The sequence below is a fragment of the Protomyctophum bolini genome (genome assembly GCF_963924005.1).
Source record: "Protomyctophum bolini genome assembly, chromosome: 1".
Classification (NCBI taxonomy): Eukaryota; Metazoa; Chordata; class Actinopteri; order Myctophiformes; family Myctophidae; genus Protomyctophum; species Protomyctophum bolini.
In genome coordinates, this window is record NC_137862.1 from 29,693,480 (window position 1) to 29,713,859 (window position 20,380).

General features: G+C 41.6%; 1 protein-coding gene across 1 annotated transcript in view; it reads right to left on the minus strand.

The window, feature by feature from the left end:
• Window positions 1-306: 306 nt before the first annotated feature.
• The window catches only part of LOC308313258 (tetraspanin-18B-like), a 32,814-nt gene continuing 12,740 nt past the window's right edge, over window positions 307-20,380 (minus strand). Inside the window, exons 2-8 of the mRNA XM_080760289.1 lie at window positions 10,493-10,576; window positions 8,340-8,534; window positions 7,181-7,255; window positions 6,157-6,255; window positions 4,718-4,879; window positions 3,830-3,913; window positions 307-1,724 (exon numbers count right to left, since the gene is read on the minus strand). Coding sequence (XP_080616415.1) covers window positions 1,677-1,724; window positions 3,830-3,913; window positions 4,718-4,879; window positions 6,157-6,255; window positions 7,181-7,255; window positions 8,340-8,534; window positions 10,493-10,555 — 726 coding nt within the window. The 5' untranslated portion in view covers window positions 10,556-10,576 and the 3' untranslated portion in view covers window positions 307-1,676. The remainder of the gene's footprint in view (window positions 1,725-3,829; window positions 3,914-4,717; window positions 4,880-6,156; window positions 6,256-7,180; window positions 7,256-8,339; window positions 8,535-10,492; window positions 10,577-20,380) is intronic.

Sequence of the window (20,380 nt, forward strand, 5' to 3'; positions counted from 1 at the left end):
TTCCGCAATTTCCACAATTTCCATTTCCGCAATTTCCTCAATTTCCGCAATTACAATTGCCGCAATTTCCATTTCCGCAATTCCCCCCCCCCCCCAAGCTTTTATTTTCGTTCGAGTAATAGTACAACTCTAATAGTATTACTTATAATAATGTAATTAAAGAGTGGAATTACACCAAAGCTGTACGTGTGTGTGTGTGTGTGTGTGTGTGTGTGACTACTTCCAGTGTATTTATGCTTAAATGAAAAACTGGTACCACTGTTAACATCGCAGGAGATATTTTAATGTCAATTCACCAACTGACATACAAATTCTGAGAAATTTTAAAACACATGTACAGAAATGATCGTAGCTAAAAAGTCTCTCTTTTTTTACAACTGATGCGATAAACATCATTACGCAATATGGCAGATGAAAAAACAACACTGTACACTGGCACAGGCCTGCTTATTAATATCTACAAATTTTGCACAAATTCATGCAAGCCCAACACGCCACGCACGCGCACACACACACACACTCATGCACGCACACACACACACACACACACACACACACACACACACACACACACACACACACACACTTTAAAGAGGGCGCAACTGATTTTCTTGTTGAAATATACACTCAATACTCTGATGGTAACCACTACTGTACAGTGTTTGCTCAGTAACAAGTGTCTCCCTGTCTGTCTCCCTAGCTCTTTAATAAAGAACATTTATTTTCAGGTTGGGATACCAATTTAATCTAATCAAGAGAGAGAACAGGACCAGGAAAAACAAACAAGTGAATTAGAAAGAGGAGAGAAAAGGAGACAGCACCTTTGCAGCACCTTTAAGTGGACATGTATCAATGTACAGGCATTCCATGACATTATAGTAGTTAACACTCATAATACTTCACACAGAACCTTGAATGTACAAACCCTCTCCGCTAATGGTCTAACTCAGTGGTTATTAGGGTTCCTTCCTTGGTGGATGGATCTAAATGGACCATGGAAGTCTTTAACTCTGAGAGTGTACAAATGGACCCGGTTCCATTTGCACGCTCTCACAGTTATGGGGATCCTTCCTTGAAATAGAATCAGATTCAGAACCACTGGTCCAAATAGTGTAGTTTATATCATGTTTTAGCACTAAAATCAACCATGTTTTTTGAACAGTGCAGATAGAGTAGGAGTGACCTCAACTGCAAGACACTTCATTTGGTAGGTTAGATGTCAGAACAGTTCCAGCTTCACTTCACATCATTCTCCAGGTCTGCTGTAAGCTGTACCTAAAACTAGGGCTGGGCGATATGGACAAAATCCAATATCATGATACAGTCTGTTTGACCAAAAATACCAATTGTGACCAATATCTGATATCTGATATTTTTGACGATTTTTAGTATAAAATAGGGCTTAAATGATTAAAGCCAGGAGAAGACAACACTTATGCCATATCACAATATTGCTAGTCTCATATCACGATAACGATATAGTATTCATATATTGCCCAGCCCTGCTGTAGCTTAATGGCCGACCGTGAGGAACAAATCCAAACTCTCACTTCCACGAGACACATGAGAGGTAAACAATACTACAGAAACATGTGTTTTTATGTTGTTTTAACGTTTCTTCTGTTTCTTTCATGGTCTGTTTCGTCTGACAGCTCATGGCATCGGGCGCACGTAGGTTACTGGATTCCTCGGAATAAACACATGGCAAAAACCATGGCAAAGAGCTGGGGAGATAACGAGAAAGACAAGAATTGGACATGGCTCATTTATACACCACACATTGGTCCTCATTCACAACGGCGTTTACACTCATAACGTTATGTAAAGTGAGCGGACAGGCATTTACGTGGATTCCCACATTAATTTGGCATTCATGGAAATGGCCGTGAACTTGACGCTCACGTTGGTTGGTCGGAAACTCCGTACCATAATTTTCCAAAAAGAATATTATGACATTAGAAATGAGACTTTAAACTAGTGACTGGAAGCAAAAAGTATTCATGACCATGTTTATTAAGGTAATACAGTCTAGGTGAAGTTGGGCCCAAATACATGGACTTCTATGGGGCTATGGGTTTTTTTGAGCCCAATGAGAGCGCCACAACAGGCCATTATATGAACTTTCATTTCCTTAGTGGCTTCACAAAATATCCGTCTGACTGCCCCCCTGGTGTAGAGTCAAAAGGTTTTGTACCGTGCTCTGTTGGGCTCCGTTACTTTTTGGAATCTCTGCTTTTTGGTGACATGCTCTGTCTTACTATGTTTTATTTTTGCCCAATTGAAAGTAAAGTTTTTTGTTCAGCTTTATGGACATCTCAGTGTGGATTATTTTATTTTTGGGAACAACAACAACACCACGCGTACACCATGGGATACACCTTTTAAACATTTCTGCGGATACAATTATAATAAGAACATAGGCCTACACTTATCTGCATTCTGCACTGTACGAATCCAACGTTGTTTAGTGTGTGTTAGTGTTGTTTAGTGAGTCAGTTCTCTGACTGTCGGTGTGTGTGTGTGTGTGTGTGTGTGTGTGTGTGGGGGGGCGGGGCGTGAGTCCAATCTGGGTGAAAATTACATTGGAAAATTAATATAACGGCGCGGTGAGCCCGGCCAGGACAGAACATGGCCCGGCCCGACTGGCATTCTATGGTATATGGCATTCTATGGTTCACAGACATGCCGGTCTGACAGACAGACAGCAGTCACGAGGGCTAATTAGCCCTATAAATCCACATTATGGCATCAGTGCGTGCAATTTGGCCAGTTAGTTTTAAGCCAGCTCACCTTAATTAATTATAATATGGGCAACGTTGTAGCTGTGTAGGCTGTAGGCTACTACATTGATCTCATCATGAGATCAATCAAGTTTGCCAAGTGTCCCACAAATCATTTTAATATGACGACATCATGAAATGAACCTGCACTTACATCTGACAGAGGATATAGGCTACCCGCTGTATATGGTTGAAATTTTAAATAGCTATGCGTATGTGTCCATGATCAGAACAAATCCATTCTCCACATGGCATTCAGACAGATTACAGTGAGATGATATTAATCTATTCCCCGCATGAATCAATGCAGCTCTGATTAAAAAAAATATATCTTTCTTTTTTTTATAACCCTGCAGTGCATTCATCAGTAAGGGCTTATCATTGCCGAGTTGTAATATAGCATTTGATCGTGTGGTGAACAGTACAAATTAACTTCTTTCTAATTATGTGAAAGTAACTGTAACATCAGTTAACTTATTAACGTTCTGACATTTAACAAGGAGTGAAGCAATGCGTGCCAAGTTGGCAAGTTTCGTTTACAATTATATACATATAACTCGCGCTGTTTGCTTGAAGATCTGTCCGTGCAAAGAACCTCCTGTCAAAATGAACTACTCTACAAGCTCATCGCGCTGTTGTATAGAATTTAAATCCTCTGATGACGTATTTCGAGATTTCCTGTTGCCTTATATGGTGTAGAATGGGCGTGGATGTTCCAACTAACCAGGCGACACCAGGCGAATCGCTTGGGAAAAATGCGGAAAGGATACACTCAGCGATCCGCACAAATGAAGTGATTACACCGGCTTCTCTGAATAACACGTCCTCTCAACGTAGCTTGATCGGACGGATAAATACGATATCTGTTTACGCCACCGTTACACTGTGGCGTATTTCTTTTTGGTGAATGAGGACCATTGTGAGCTTGTAAATGTGCTATTAATAAATAAAAATATATATTTTTGATACATTTTGACAAATGTGGGGATATCAAACACAGAAATATCCAACCCCGATTATCATTATCATAAAGATGTCTGTGAACATACTTCGATAGTCAGCACCATGATGGCCAGAGCTCCAGACATGTAAATGTAGGTTTCAAAGTAGTCCATCATCGCTGAGTAACAGCCCTGCATGGAAATGTGACAATTAGAAGAAAAGAAAACATTCAAACCGACAGCACGACCCACTAAGACCTGAGGTTCTTAGTCTTTTTTCTAAAAAACATATATTGCTATATCAGTGGTTCTCAAACTTCTTTATGTCAAGGACCCCCAAAAATATATGTATTTGGCTGCGGACCCCCATCTTAAAATAAATTGATGTTTCAGGGGCTTCCAGAAACAAGGATTTGAGTTAAAAATGTCCGCTTTAAGCCCGTATTGCTGGTCTATGGCGCGATTCATACTCCTATTTTAGAGCCGAATAAAAGTTGGTTCGGCTCTGTAGAGCCTACAATGTGACGTCATTTGAGGTTCGGGGGGGGGGGGCGGGTACCGTCCTAAAGTCGTCTCTTCGGTGCTATACTGAAAATTTCTGACGAGCCGAAATCATTTCGGCACTACAGCGGTAAAATAGGAGTATGAATCAGCCCTATCAGACCGTGCACTTACAGTACGCTCTGATGTAGCCTGACAGCGTGTCCACTCGTTGGAGTACCATTTCGGACGGCCTTTGCTGCGGGTCTATTTCCCCTCTTTATCCCCCTTGTTTATTTTTGGGGGAATATTTTATTTAAATCTTTTAATATATTAATCAATCAAACTGACTAAATTGATTAGTCTGATTATTGTCTCAGAGTTAAATTAACACTGAGGAGATTAGCTTGGGGTCCAACAAAAGCTATCAAATGGGGGTCTATGGTCTCTAATGCATATACAAATTGAAAAGGTTGAGAATCAATGCTAATCGTGAATGTGTTGTTAGTATGTTACCTTGTTGTAGCGGAAGGCCATGCTCCCGCCCACACACTGCTCCATGTCAACATAGTAAGCGGCCCTCTGGCAGCAGGTTTCAGGCACCATCTTACTGGGGTTGATAAGCCTGAACATGCTCTCCTCAAAGTCCTCCGGACTGCTCACACCGCAGCAGTCAAACTGTGCAAAGAAACGGGAACCAGTGATGGAAAGTAACAAAGTATATGCACTCAAGTATTATACTAAAGCACAATTCTGAGGTATTTATTTCTTTACTTGAGTATTTCCATATTTCTTTTCACTCCACTACAATTATCTGAAAACCTTCGCTACTAGTGATTTTGAAGAATGATATGTAGCTTGCGGAGTAAGTTCAGTCAGATATACTCGAGCGGCTTCATGATGTGCTCAAGCGCGCATACTGTACATATAATATGCGCCCTTGAGCACAGCATGAAGCCACATATTATGTACTCTACTCAAGGGGTTAATATGCTGCTACTATGTGGGTGTATTCAGTGTTTGCAAGACCCACATGTCATTAGCTGATGTGGAATTGACCAATTCACCCTTTGTCAAGTCCCGCCCGTGGTTGTGCCCCTCTTCGCACCCATTGGTTGTCGTTACCATTGAAATAACATGTTTTTCAGTTGCTTTGTAGTTTGTATTGATATTCTGTGATTTAAATTCTTATGTTAAACTTGGTGTCAGTGTAAAGGAACATCACTAGTGCAGCATTGTGACTAGGTTTGTTTTTAGTTTATTCCAAAAATGATGTTTTAGCAAATTCAACATAAACAAGGTGGAACCATGGCGGAACAAGGCAGAAAGAGCCTGCTGGTTAGTCAGTCAGGAACCAATCAGAAGGCTGACAAAGGCTGACAAAGGGTGAATTGAGTGTTTAAGCTCACCTAGACTGCATGCTTTCTTCCTGCCTTCCTTCTGCATATGGTTCCTGTTTCTTGTTATGCACTGTTTGCTCCCACCACCACCGGTGCCCAGCACCACCGGTGGGCTCTGTTATTTATGTTCACCATGGGGGGTTGTTATTAGCTATGTCCCTGCTCTTAATGTTTAATGATGGTGTTTAATTGTGCCGAGCAGGGAGAAAGAATTTGCAGAGCCGAACGCCAAGAAAAAATATTATATGCCACACTTTAGTCGAGTTATGTGACCAAATTTACATTACTATTACAACATTTACATTAATCAATTAAGCGCTGTTTTATGCTTTTGTATTTTTGAAAATGGACGTTCATAATGCATTGTGATGAGCTTGTAGATCTGCTATTCTGAAGAATTTTGAAATGGAACATTCAGCATACTTGGGAATGATGCAAATTTGGAACCGAGAAAGGTCACATGGTTTTGTTGTTATAAACATTAGAGTAGTAATAAGGTTACCATGGCGATAGAGTAAGTTAAGGTTACCATGGCGATAGAGGAAACCATCTTACCGTGGTCATGACGGCGTTCCAGGTGGAGCTGAAGACGTCGGTGGTGTTGTGGCCTTGATAGTGACGCTTCAACTCCCTGGTGAAGTATTCTCTGTTCAGCTGCATAGACACAGGTACACAGAAAGTACATACGATAGCACAGGTACATAAAGTATACTGTAACACAGTATATATATACACATACTAGTGTCAGAGCTGAAATCGACATGGAATTATGAAATAAATGCTTAAACATGTAGCTAAGTGTATTGTTAGAGACCACAGAAGTGAACCTTTCAAGCCTGTTTTCTCAACAACCAATATGTCAATTTGAAGCTATGATTCCCTACTTTCATATGTCATGACAAAACGAAAATTCCAAAAAATCATCATATTAAAATACTTTCATCCTATCAATAAAGGCAGAAAAAGCAAAAAAAAGAAAGAAAATCTTAAAAATATTTTAAAGCCACTACATTTAGACTGCAGTCACATCAAGTCAAATCCGATTCAAATCTGATATTTTTCTCAAATCTGATCTTTTGGCCTGACCTTTCACACTGCCATTTTGTGCAAATGACCAGATCCAATCTGTGTGTTCAGACTGGCAGTCTAACCTGAATCAAATCCGTGCCATATCCAGATTGGAATCCGATTTGTTTAATTAAGTCTAAATGCGAAAAAAGTCACATGGAATCCGATTTAGATCAGGTTGTTGCATTCAGACAGATCTCCTGAAATCAGATTTGAAACCACCTCTGAATGTGGCTTAAGTCACATTTCACACTTGTATGTGATTTGTCTGCATCTTATTTATTTAAACAAATCAGATTCCAATCTGAATGAGGCACAGATCTGATTCAGGCTAGATTTGGCTGGCAGTCATGGGACAGACACACACACACACACACACACACACACACACACACACACACACACACACACAAACAGTTTGCCTCTTTCAGAGCCATGTCGTAAAGCGTCTCTTGTCATTTCATGTATTTATTGATCCAAAGGGAAACATTGAACAGGCACACAAACTCACCTGCTCCCGGAAGAGGAAAGCCAAAATGGCCGCTGCCAGCTCAGTGAGGAAGATGAAGAGGATGAGCATGAAGAACTGATTAGAGAGAAAGTGTAAATATGATTTATAACTCTGTAATGTACAACGATTCTCACACCATTCTCATTTTTTGCACGAAAACATGTATTAAAAAAACAAAAAACATAAGAGTAACTAAAATGAATTGGACAGCCAATTAGAGCTGCACCGTTCTTCACCATTCCTCACAAAATTAGATTTTGCACAGGTGTCTGATTCTAGATTTCTTTCCTTTTTTCCATTAATTGTGCAGCACTACTGTAGGTTATACAGTCAAGATTATTTATTGTTACATATAGTAACATGAAGCAGATCTACAAGCTCATAGCACGTGCCGTGCTATGAGCTTCTAGATCTGCTATTTTTTGAAAATGTGGTGCAAATATTTGAATATATATTCTTTCAGAGCGAACGCTTTCAACTCAAATCTTTGCTTCTGGGGGGGTCCCTGGAACAACATATTTTCAGATGGGGGTCGGCGGCCAATTACATATAATTTTGGGGTCCTTGACATGAAAATGTTTTTCAGAAAACCGTCACTCACCTTTATTATCTCCTGGTCTAGATAATAAAATTAAATAATGTCTATTTATTTCATACCAGATATATAAAATACAATACATCAGTGGTTCCCAAACCTTTTCATGTCAAGGACCCCCAAATTGACAATAATTAGCCCGCGGACCCCCTATTTAATGTCCTTTTTATCTCTGGGACCCCCAATTTGTACTGTGAAATTAATGTTCATTTAACTCCCGTTAGGGTCCATTTGGATAGAGTTACTCATAAGGGTCCATTTGGTTACGAACTACCATTTGGCTGGGGACCCCCTAGAACTCCCTCAAGGACCCTTGGGGGTCCCCAGACCCCTACTTTGCGAACCCATGAAATGCACCACAAAAAGTCCTGTTGTGGCACTGGATGTCATTTAATTTCAACTCCTCCAGGGGGCAGAATTTCACCATGTATATTTTCAGCATTACAAAAGCCAACAGTATGGCATGTATTTTGTTGTGTGTGTATATATATATATATATATATCCTACTCTGCGGTATATGAATGACAAAACATCTCTGCTGACAACATAACAGAATGACTCACAAAGAGCAGGAGACACTTGTTCTCGCGCACGGCTCCACAGCAGCCCAGGAAACCCAGCAGAAAGAGCATGGCGCCCATGGCCAGAACCACATAGACGCCGGTGAACAACAGCGGGTTGGCAGCCACGATCTCCCTGAAACCCATCGGATCCACCAGCACCCAGACACCCACCGCCAGCAGGAGAGAGCCACCCAGCTGCAACACAGAGACACAGAGAGAGAGAGAGAGAGAGAGAGAGAGAGAGAGAGAGAGACACAGAGAGAGAGAGAGAGAGAGAGAGACACAGAGAGAGAGAGAGAGGCACAGACAGACAGACAGACAGACAGACAGACAGACAGACAGACAGACAGACAGACAGACAGACAGACAGACAGACAGACAGACAGACAGACAGACAGACAGACAGACAGACAGATAGACAGACAGACAGACAGGGGGTAATTACGTTAGCTCTGGTCCATAGCCCTAAATGCTTAATACCTACACCTACTCTAGTACTGTATATGTTGACTGTCTGAGAACAACGCAGGGTTATCCCATTCAGGACGGTCTTGAACCCCTTTTTGGTGTTTTTATTTTAAGCATTATGTTATACTTAATCTACAAGCTCGTAGTGCGGCACAGAGTGCCGTGCTACGAGCTTGTAGATCTGTTTTTTTATTTTTTTATCCTGAAAATGTGGTGCAAATCTTTGAATATATATTCTTTCAGAGCGAACGTTTTTAATCTTTGCTTCTGGGGTGGGGGGTCCCTGGAACAATACATTTTCAGATGGGGGTCCGCGGCCAAATACATATAATTTTTGGGGGTCCTTGACAAGTATTTGAGCACCACTGACATAGAAACATAGGGTTTCTCAGGGTCTGTCATGATTTAGAAGACATTAGTAGAATCGTCCTCAGGTCTAAATAGGTTATAGGGTTGTTCCATGTGTTAACGGCTTTCCCGCTCTGTGCTGGTAAGTCTTAGATAGCCCAATGTAAAGCCATGCATTTCAATCCACTTTACATAATTGTTCTGCAAATATGCAAAAAATGCCCTTTCCAGTAAACCCTATTAAGGCCGGGGTTAGGGTTAAAGGACCACTTCTCAACTTATCTTCATGTAATTGGTCCTCACAATTGTTTTCTACTCGGTCTGTGTCTCATAGGAGGGCTGTAGGCCAATGACATCATTGATAGGGATTATTCCAAGCTAATAGAAACCGCATGCAGGCTTTCTATTCCTGGAAATAAGAATTCCTGGAAGCCATCGTTCTCACGATAATAAAAATCTAAATATTTTTTGTAAAAATCTTGTTTCAAATCAAATCTGCATAACGATGATGTCACTGGTGGACGGGTTTCTGAACTGCCACTGCCAACAGCCCTCCTATGAGACACAGACCGAGTAGGAGTTTTGGCATTTTACATTACATTTACATTAGTAAGGACCAATTATGCTTTGGTGCACTGCTCCTCCTTGTGGATAGGGTTGTCTTACTGAGACAACATGTAGTTCAAGCACTATTAAATGAACACAGGAAGCGAAGATCGTACGGTGGACTCCATGTTGCTCCCTGGAAGGAAAGAAACATGCGCAACAATGGGCTATATGCAGTTCCGTGTTCAGCTTCCTTGGTCTCCATTGCGCATGTTTCTTTCCTTCCAGGGAGCAACACGGAGTCCGCCGTACGGTCTTCACTTCCTGTCCTCTTTTAATAGTCCTTGATGTAGTCCAGGAAGTAACTAAAATATCTAAAACAACATATTACACACATAAAGACCCTCAGGAAAGTGTTCTAAATCTTCTAAACCTCATTAACATATATTGTTTTGCAAAAAGGGTGAAGTGTCCCCTTAAGGTTAGGTTTAGCTTTAGACATAACCTTAGGCAGTCCCATGGTCTCTAGCTGTCCTAAGGTGAGTTTGCTCAACGGGGGAGACAACAATAGAATATATGATTTATAGTCCTGTTTTATAGCTTAGCATTTAATCAAAGCCAGCCACAACTCACCAACAAATTACAAACGATCTCATAATGAATAAAGTTAATGATGGCATTTCAATGGTCTGTGTGTGTGTGTGTGTGTGTGTGTGTGTGTGTGTGTGTGTGTGTGTGTGTGTGTGTGTGTGTGTGTGTGTGTGCGCAGAGTATGCATTTAGTGAACTCACAAAGATGAAGAAGTTGAATATGAACATGAGGTATTTTATACAGCTGAGACAGTCTCCCTCCATGGCTGGAACCTCCCCTTGGCCCTGGATAGAAACAAACAAAAACACACACACACACACACACACACACACACACGCACGCACGCATGCACACACACTTTAAGCATGGTTGGAGATGCACAGAGACAAATATATACTGTACTTGAGTCAAAGTATAGATACTCCTGGTCAAGATATTACTCCACTCCAAGTGAAAGTCAAATTTGTACATGAGTTAATGTACTGGAGTACTTCATGCTTTTACAAATACTTAAGTATTCTGCCTTATAAAAGGACATATACACTGTAGAACCTTATGCGAAGTATAATTTAAACAAAAGACAACGATCTCTCTGTGCACAAATACGGTCAGGAATAGCACTGGAGAATGGCAGGTTTAATGCCACTGAAGAAGAGAGATATTGCTGTTCTGTGATCTTGATGAAATTGAAAACGAAGTTAACTTTTTGTTTTACTGCTCTAAATATGCTGACATAAGGGATATTTTGGTTAATAAGATGTCTTCTATTAAATGACTATGTAAAAATGGAGATATGCTTCGCCAAATGGACTTTTGTTGTGGCAGATTTTATTTGTCAAGCTTGGGAAAGAAGACAGAGTAGGCTACTCTGTATAAATCTGAGTTGTATTGTAATGAATTATGTAATGTAAACACATGCTGTAAATGCAATTGTGAAATGGTGTCTTATAAACCCATGAGGGTTGGGCACATTGTGTGCAGGACACGAAAATAAATAAACAATCAATCAATCAATATTCAAAAGAGCATGCTTTGGGGAAAGAACTAAAACTTAAGTAGAAAAGTACAAATCTAATTTATTTCTAATATCTCTGTCGGGAAGAAACTACCCAACTCCAAAATGTTTCAGAAAAAATATACATTTTTGTGGGAAATTAAGAAAACCTTATATTTTAAAAACAAAGCAATACTGCCTCATCAAAGTTGATGTTGTGACTTTATATATTGTCAGCTTCCATGAGAGGGCGAGAGAGGTGGTGCAGTTTGTTGCTTTAGCAAGCAGTTTGAGGGTCCAATGGAGTTAAGAGGTTTTAGCCAAAGCACTTTTTACTGCTTTTCATTGGTTCAACACACACACAGACGTAAAGATGGTAGCACTGATTTATATGCAAAACAAAAATCAAAAACCTCAAAAGTTTAATTAGGTGGTTCCCTCCAGACAGCAACGATATCAAATGAAATGTAGACATTTTCACTAAATCTCAAAACTAGGAAATATGGTGTTTACGGACCCGGTCGCAGTTTACTATGAAAACTGGTCTAGGTCGCAGTTTACTATGACAACTGGTCTAGGTCATCACACACACACCAAGTGGACACCCAGCTCAATACCACCATGAGAACCATAACCGGGACTATTCGCTCCACACCACTCCCCTGGCTCCCAGTATTATCAAACATAGCACCCCCACACATCCGGCGAGCAGCAGTCTCTCAAAGGATGCTTCAAAAGGTCAAAGACTCTCCCCATCTACCAATCCATGCAGACATTTTCAACCCACCCACTGCTCGACTCCCATCGAGACGACCAATTTGGAGGAACCCCCCATCAGCTGACTTCACCATCAAATCAGCTTGGAAAAGGGAATGGGAGTCCAATGAGGTCCCAAATAAACACCTGGTGTCAGACCCCAACCAACAGGTCCCTGGTACCACCCTCCCAAGGAGACAGTGGTCTACGCTCAATAGATTCAGGACTGGCCATGGCCCTTGCTTGGCCAGCCTCCACAAATGGGGCAGTAGCCCAAGCCCACTGTGTGCGTGTGGTGAGGAGCAAACTATGAAGCACATCATAGAAGTGTGTCCTCTCCAAAGACTGGAAGGAGGATTAATTACCCTCCACACAGCAGACCAGGAGGCAACCGTTTGGCTTAAGGACTTTGCATTCGCTAAATAAATAAACTATGAAAACCCATCCGTCCGTCCGTCACACCTCGTGACATGCTCCATATATGGCCAATACAGATTATTTCCATGTTGATCTGACCTCATCAAACCCTGTACATTCAGGACACTGCCCCCGCTGCCACGCTTAGATCTCCATATATGGAGCTGACCTGTTCTGCCATTCCATAATGTTGATCTGACCTCATCAAACCCTGTACACTCAAGACATGCTCCATAAATGGCCAGACATCATCAAACCCTGTACACTCAAGACATGCTCCATAAATGGCCAGACATCATCAAACCCTGTAACCTGTACCCCCCCCCCCCCCCCCCCATGCCAAAGCGCCAGTCTGCCGTCACCCAGGCGGATGCGTGCACGCAGCGAAATCACTTCTCGCCCTCAGGTAGTCTTACTGGTTTATTTTGTATAGCCAAATCGTACGTTTGGATTCCGGGGGTCCTGTTATACTCACTCAAGTAAAGTACACTCAAAACATTAAGTAAATGTACTTTAATAGTGGCTGTGGCCACCAGTACAAAAGGAACACGATGGACCTGCGAGCACAAGCTAGCAAACCGTCAGATGGCAGTCATGGCACACTCTTTGTTTGGCGCGACACGGACAGCCTGTCCCCTCTGATGCCAGCAACGTACGTGACGAGTGGGCATGTGAGGAGGAGGATGGCATGTTCAAGTTGGCCATCAGCGAGGGTGTGAAGACGGTCAACTGTGCTGTGTGCATTTACTACTACTGGCCCTGCTGCTGTTTTAGATCAGTGCTTTTCAACCTTTTCCATATCAAGGCCCATTGTTTTTTTTCCAGTATTTGAGCCACGGACCACGTACCGTTCGATGAGATCGAGCCTTTCAGACGCAAAACTTCGAATATTTTGTTCTATTATTCAATATTCTCTAACTGTGACTTTTTGTAAATTGAGTAATGTAGATGTTTAACAATAATTTAACTCTTTGGAGCGTAAAATGAAACACTCTGAAGAGTTAAAGATCTAAGGGTCCATTTAGTTATCAACTGTTCTGTCTGGGGACCACCTGGAACCCCCTCATGGACCAGTACCACTGGTCGAAAACCACTGGTTTAGCTATAAAGCTTGACCACAAAAAAACGGAACTTTGAACATTCAGTAGATTTTCTGTGGTCTGGGGTTTTCTGGCTCAAACACGTGCTTTGATTTGCCTGTGGACTGTGATGTAACAGTCCACAAATCCCATATATGACATAACAATTTGCCAGCAGATGTCACTGTTGAGGGAATCTTTGCCTGTTTTCATTGCAGCTCAAAAGGCTTCAAAACACACAGCGAAAACCCCAGACCACAGAACACCCACTGAATGTTCAAAGTTCAGGTTGTGTGGCTATTTTGAGGTCATAAAACCAAGCTGATATCGTGTGAGGCCTCATTCACACCGATCAAACACAGATATTTTTTTAGGACACCACAGTGCTTTTCCAATGGGAGTCACATGGTTTGACCAAACATGTTTGTTTGATGGGGGGCAATCAGCAATCAAACACAAATGTTTGATCAAACCATGTGACTCCCATTGGAAAAGCATTGTGGTGGCCTAAAACAATCAAACATTTGTTTGATTGTGTTTGATACGTGTGAATGAGGCCTTCAGAGCCATCTGTAAAAGGCACAGACACAATGCTCGTTGGTGCTGGTAATTCATTCTTAATTGCAATCTTGTCAGTGGGCACTCCGCTGTGTAAGTTGTGTATTTACTGCCTATTTGACCAGTCTGTGTGAGCTAGCCTCTCCTCTTACTCTAATGAAGTAAATGCTTGGTGCATTTAAATGCAGACAGTGCACTCAGGATAATTACGTCGCCTTTGGGTGAGATTTGGGTTAACGAAGAAAGACCACCTGTGTTGAAAATGTGTTATAGTCAGATGTGCACAGAACTATAAACACCATTCTGAGACAGCTACAGTACAATATGAATCACGCCACAAGAACATGAGTTATCTAGCAAAGCCGCCCACCACAACATGGTTAAAAAAGATAAGAAAAGGCACAATTATAGCTAATGTGTGACAAGAAACACTAAGCATGAAAGCACATGACAGTGAATAATGTTCAAGTACATGAGTAGGCTACACAAAGCATTGTTGCAATCACAAAAAAATATTGTCTGCTTTGGAGGCACACATTACAAATAGAGAGAGAGAGTTCTGTTCAGTTCTGAACAGACATGAACTTTATCGGTTTGAAGTACAGTATGTGCAATTAATTGTCCCCTGGTCCGCAGCGTTGTCATCATCTATAATAATCTCAATTTACCCCTACCATAAGCCCTCAATGAATTGAATTGCATTGGGGCATTGGGTTGTTGTGCTAATTCGCTTATTTCCATCGCTCAAAAATCTTTTTTTTGTATATATCCCCTCTTCATAATGTAAATAGTATCCCAAGCGGCACACTTTACTACTTATTTCGATTAAAACAAAAAACAAAAAAAACATTCAGGGCTTATATTAGGGGAAATAGCCAATAATCCACTTTTGCAACAACACAGGTCTGGACCACTTTGGTGGGGACGTAACAACTACAAATAACACCTGGACCTCTTTGGTGGGGACGTAACAACTACAAATAACACCTAGACCTCTTTGGTGGGGACGTAACAACTACAAATAACACCTGGACCTCTTTGGTGGGGACGTAACAACTACAAATAACACCTGGACCTCTTTGGTGGGGACGTAACAACTACAAATAACACCTGGACCTCTTTGGTGGGGACGTAACAACTACAAATAACACCTGGACCTCTTTGTTGGGGACGTAACAACTACAAATAACACCTGGACCTCTTTGTTGGGGACGTAACAACTACAAATAACACCTGGACCTCTTTGTTGGGGACGTAACAACTACAAATAACACATGGACCCCTTTGGTGGGGACGTACAGTAACAACTACAAATAACACCTGGAACTCTTCGGTGGGGACGTAACAACTACAAATAACACCTGGACCTCTTTGGTGGGGACGTAACAACTACAAATAAAGGTAAGAAAGCCTTCTAGCATGAAATTCTCCTTTAACGGTACGTTTGGTAGCCAATGTCAGCTCTACTGTTGTCTGTTGATGACTTCTACATTACAATGAATCCTCCTTGGCCGGTTATTACCCTGAGATCATATTCAGCGTCACCATGCTCCAGATTGTGTGACAGAGGCATTTGAACATTGTGGGTTGTAACAGTCTGGCTTCGAGAGACTACTATGGCAGTCCTTTATTCTGTTGAGATTAGTCTTGATAAATACAGCTTTGCCTTTATAAACATTTATGCACGCGCGCGCGCGCACACACACACACACACACACACACACACACACACACACACACACACACACACACACACACACACACACACACACACACACACACACACACACACACACACACACACACACACACACACACACACACACACACACACACACACACACACACACACACACACACACACACACACAATTCCAGTTTCATGCAACCAGTACAAGAGCAGCTCTGCTGATGTTCAGTCATCTTCATGCATATTTCTCCAGGGATATTTCTTGCGGTACAATACTGTAGTAGTACCGTCTGTCCCTTGAGGTGTTGGACTTCATCCAGCCATAGTGGGATACAATACAGTATGTACAGTATAGTACTATAAACCAGTGTGTCGACTACCTTTTTTTACTGACGAAAACTAAATGGAAACTAAATAAAAACTAAGCTATGTTAAAACTATGACTAAATATACTGTCGATTTTGTCAACAAAGAAAAACTAGACTAAAATGTCAGGAAGGGACTAGTGGACAAGAGATCGAGTATAAGTCATCACATAAATTCAGTTGTTCATGAGATGATGTATAATGAGATGAGATTCAATGAGAATGATAAGAGCGCCCCTCACTTCACACGGGTGTGATTTTTTAATTAAACACATATTCTCTTATGGGGATCTCTGTCTGACACAAAAATCTTTCCAGGCGGGGGTCTGCGGCCAAATGCATAGATACCAATTCGGGGGTCCTCCTTGACATGAACATAATAAATCAATGTCAGAGGGGCTGGGAATGGTTTCATCCATCAGGACAGCAGCGTACGTGCCGTATCGAACAGGGAGGACAAGGTGGATCCGTGTGGACGTCACGTGATCGTGACCTGCTGGCTTTAATCGCAAACACATTGAGGGGAGACTCGCTGTGGGATTGCCCCGTTATCTTTCAATGCATTTCCACCTGTCCGGCTGGGTTTTGCGTTTAACCACATAAACCCCTATAGCCATTCTGGGCATCTTAATTTCGTCGACTAGAACTCGTAAGACGAAAACATTTTCGACTACATTTTTTCACTGACGAAAACGAAATGATAACTAAATGAAAACTAAGCCATGATGACTAAATATACTGACAATTTTGTCAACAAATAAAAAAATAGACAAAAATGTGGACAAGAGATCCAATAAGTCATTTTACACTTGGTTGCATGCTGAAAATAGCAGATCAACGCGTCACGCTACGATGCGTTGTGAGCTTGTAGATCAGCTATTGTCAGCAAGTGTAAAAACAGTAATTACGACAGCATCAAGGCCCGTCGAAATACATTTTAGTCGACTAAATCAACTGTAGATTTAGTCGACTAAAATATTATGATATTTAGATGACTAAAACACTAGACTAACAAGACAAACATTCCAGGTGACTAAAATGTGACAAACTAAATGAAAACTATATTCAAGAGACTATAATATAGTCTCTTGAATATAGTTTTCATTTAGTTCCTATATTATAGGGCTGTATTTTGCGTAGTAACAGGTCTTATTACTTAACTTAAGACCTGGAGGCGTGATCAATGCCATTTGGCTATTCTGAGTGGCCAAAGAGCATTGACCACGCCTCTAGGTCTTAAGTTAAGTAATAAGACCTGGTACTTAAGACACGCAATATACAGCCCTCTGACTAAAACTAAGGCGCAATTTCAGCAGAAATAGATCTGGCAGCTTTGATGTAGATAGGAAAAAAGGAAGGGGTCAATATAGACCCCATGGTCAACAAAGTATAGGGTTGTAAATCTGAATGCAATCTTCCATTGACCCCTATAATGGTTCATCTGAAATAAAACAACAAGGCTTTCTTCTTATTTTTCTCTGCGCAAAAGGAATGTTTTATGTAAACGGTCAATCTTCCTGGCATTTTGCTATTATAAACCATTATGATTAATTACCTACTGTATGTGGTGTCCAGCGTATGTTAGTCTTGGGGGTGAATTGTTCTAGCATCAGTGGTCTGGTACTGGCAAGCCACAAATAGAACATTTTTCTTCCTTGTTTTAATATACAGTACAGTATATTGTAAAGACAGTGGAAGCAGAAACATAGGCCTATTGCCTTTTTTGTTGTTGAGAAACTACTTTTCTCATTTCTACTAACAAACAGATGTCTTGCCCTCACACACTATGTCCAGCAGTGTGAATTTGACCGCATATACTGAAAATGTTCTGGTCTAAAATGTCTTGGGAAAGTGGAAGACAAGACAAGAATTCCACCATCATGATGTTGGCTGATGGACTAAAGCCTCAAGAATACTAGTGCTTCAATTTGGAAACCCCCTTCCTTCTGCTCCCTGCTGGAGACAGAAACCATGCTGTACTACTGTAGTCAAAACAGGAGGGAAATGCTCACTGAATGATACCAGCGAGTGTGTGGTCAGATATATGACACCTCACATCACAGCTGCAGTGTTTAGGATTCCCAGTCTGGCATTTCTGTAACAACAGTGGTTCGCAAACTAAAAAAAACAAAAAACAAAAACATTTCAAGGACCTCCATATATCTCTGAGATTTGTGCACTCTCAGAGTCACAGACCCTAGTGTAAAAGGTCCAGTTGGACCCCCCTCAAGGAACCCTGAGGGGGTTCCTTGAGGGGGGATAATGTTGGCTTCGTGAAACTGAAGTACAGATTTCCTTCTCCTTGTGGTTCCTGTTAACCAGTAAATCACTGTAGTGTCGAATGATTTAAGGGTCAATGTGCTTTAGACCAATTCAGAGTATTGGAGAGAGCTTTGAATATCGAGACACAGGGGGACTTTTCAAAGAACCTTTTGTTTGTCTCTCTCTCTCTGCTATAGCGCAATAGCACAACCTTTAAGGGCCTGCCACCACGCTTCAGATAGATAAAGACCATGGTGATCCGAGCACTGCAAAAAGGTTTAAAAAAAAGGGAGGGTAGGGGAGGGGAGGGGAGGGTGGATATAAAATCAGGCTACTTCATTAAAATTAAACAGGCAACCATGGTAAGATTGACATCAAATTTAAAAAAAGTGGGTGGATGGAGAGAGGCGGGGGTACATGAGACAACAATTAAGTATTTTTGTCATTCCCATTTACAGTAGCGCTCTTAATCCAGATCGATTTACAGTATGCAAGAAAAACTCAAGATAATACATCAAATGCATAGAAATAGCAATGCGAAGGATGATAGGTAACAACTAACAAGATACCAGATGTCCTTCCTAATTCAGGGCTCTGATTAGCCCCTCTCGGAACCCTACGTAAAGTTTCTGACATTTGGATGACTTTACATAGGGTCCCTATGCATCTATCCCACGCGAAATGGTATACAGACGTACATACCCTCGGAAAAGGCCGTGCTGTGGCCGTCTGGTGGTGGTGAGATGTTTCAAAAGAAGCGACAGAGAAGATCAGTGGCAGGAACGTAGGGACGCACAGCTAGCCAGCCCCGGTGCTGGAGGCGGTACAATGGGATGTCAATAAGGAAGTCAAGGAAGGAAGGAAGAGAGAATTTCACAGCAGCCAAAACGGTCAAACAAAATTTGACGGCTTCTGTGCCAAATTAAAATTCACTGACGTTTCCGTTGTCTCCTATAGCCGATATATGCTTCTTTTGAAACATCTCACCACCACCAGACAGCCGCAGCTTGGCCTTTTCCGAGGGTATGTACGTCTGTATACCATTTCGCGTGGGATAGATGCATAGGGACCCTATGTAAAGTCATCCAAATGTCAGAAACTTTATGTAGTGTTCCGAGAGGGGCTATAGGCTCTGATAGCCACAGGGGGGGAAAAAACCTTTCTGAGCCTTGAGCTCCGGGCTAGTATGAGACACCTCCGGCACTTTCCAGGTCACAATGTCACAAACAGTCTGTTACTTGGGGTGCCATGGACCATATGCAGACCGCGGCCATCTTACCATATAAGTTAATGGCAAGGTGCTAAAAAGGTGCAACTTCCCATTGGCAGCCGATTCATCCAAACAGAAAAGTCCTATCTGATTGTATTACACAACGTCAAACTCACCAACATTGCAGCTGTGCAGAAAGTTACTTTGAATTATTCTCTTTCTATCTGCAAAGTATTTGTTTCATAAAAATCCACTGTAGACAATGTTATTATCTGTCCTTGCAGGTGATAATTTTTTTAAGTGTTGCAGTTTGGAAGTGCTCGTTAGATATCACTCAACTGCCCTGCGTAGCATGCCACCCGTTTTGAATTTACACATAATACAGGAGGCAGCAGGACATTGCTTTACGGAAAAACGAGTGCTTCCAAACTCTGATGGCAAGATGGCCACAGTCTGCAAATGGTATATTGTTGTCTACCATATGTTCTTAATGTTGAACAAATATTTCTGAAGAGGACAGGAGCTGCATGTCTGTCAGACCTGTCTGTTTGTTCGTCTCACATCAACAAGTCATTAATCTAACATATTGATCGCTACATTGTATAAAAGAAAAACGAGGATGGACATAATGTGACAACTCATCATGTGTTAGGTCTGTAGCAAGACCCCCCTCCCCTCATCCTGTGGTGCAGTGGAATCAATAAATGAGGCTCCACACCAGCGATCAATAGCTGATTAACTGCTCTCTATTCCCCAG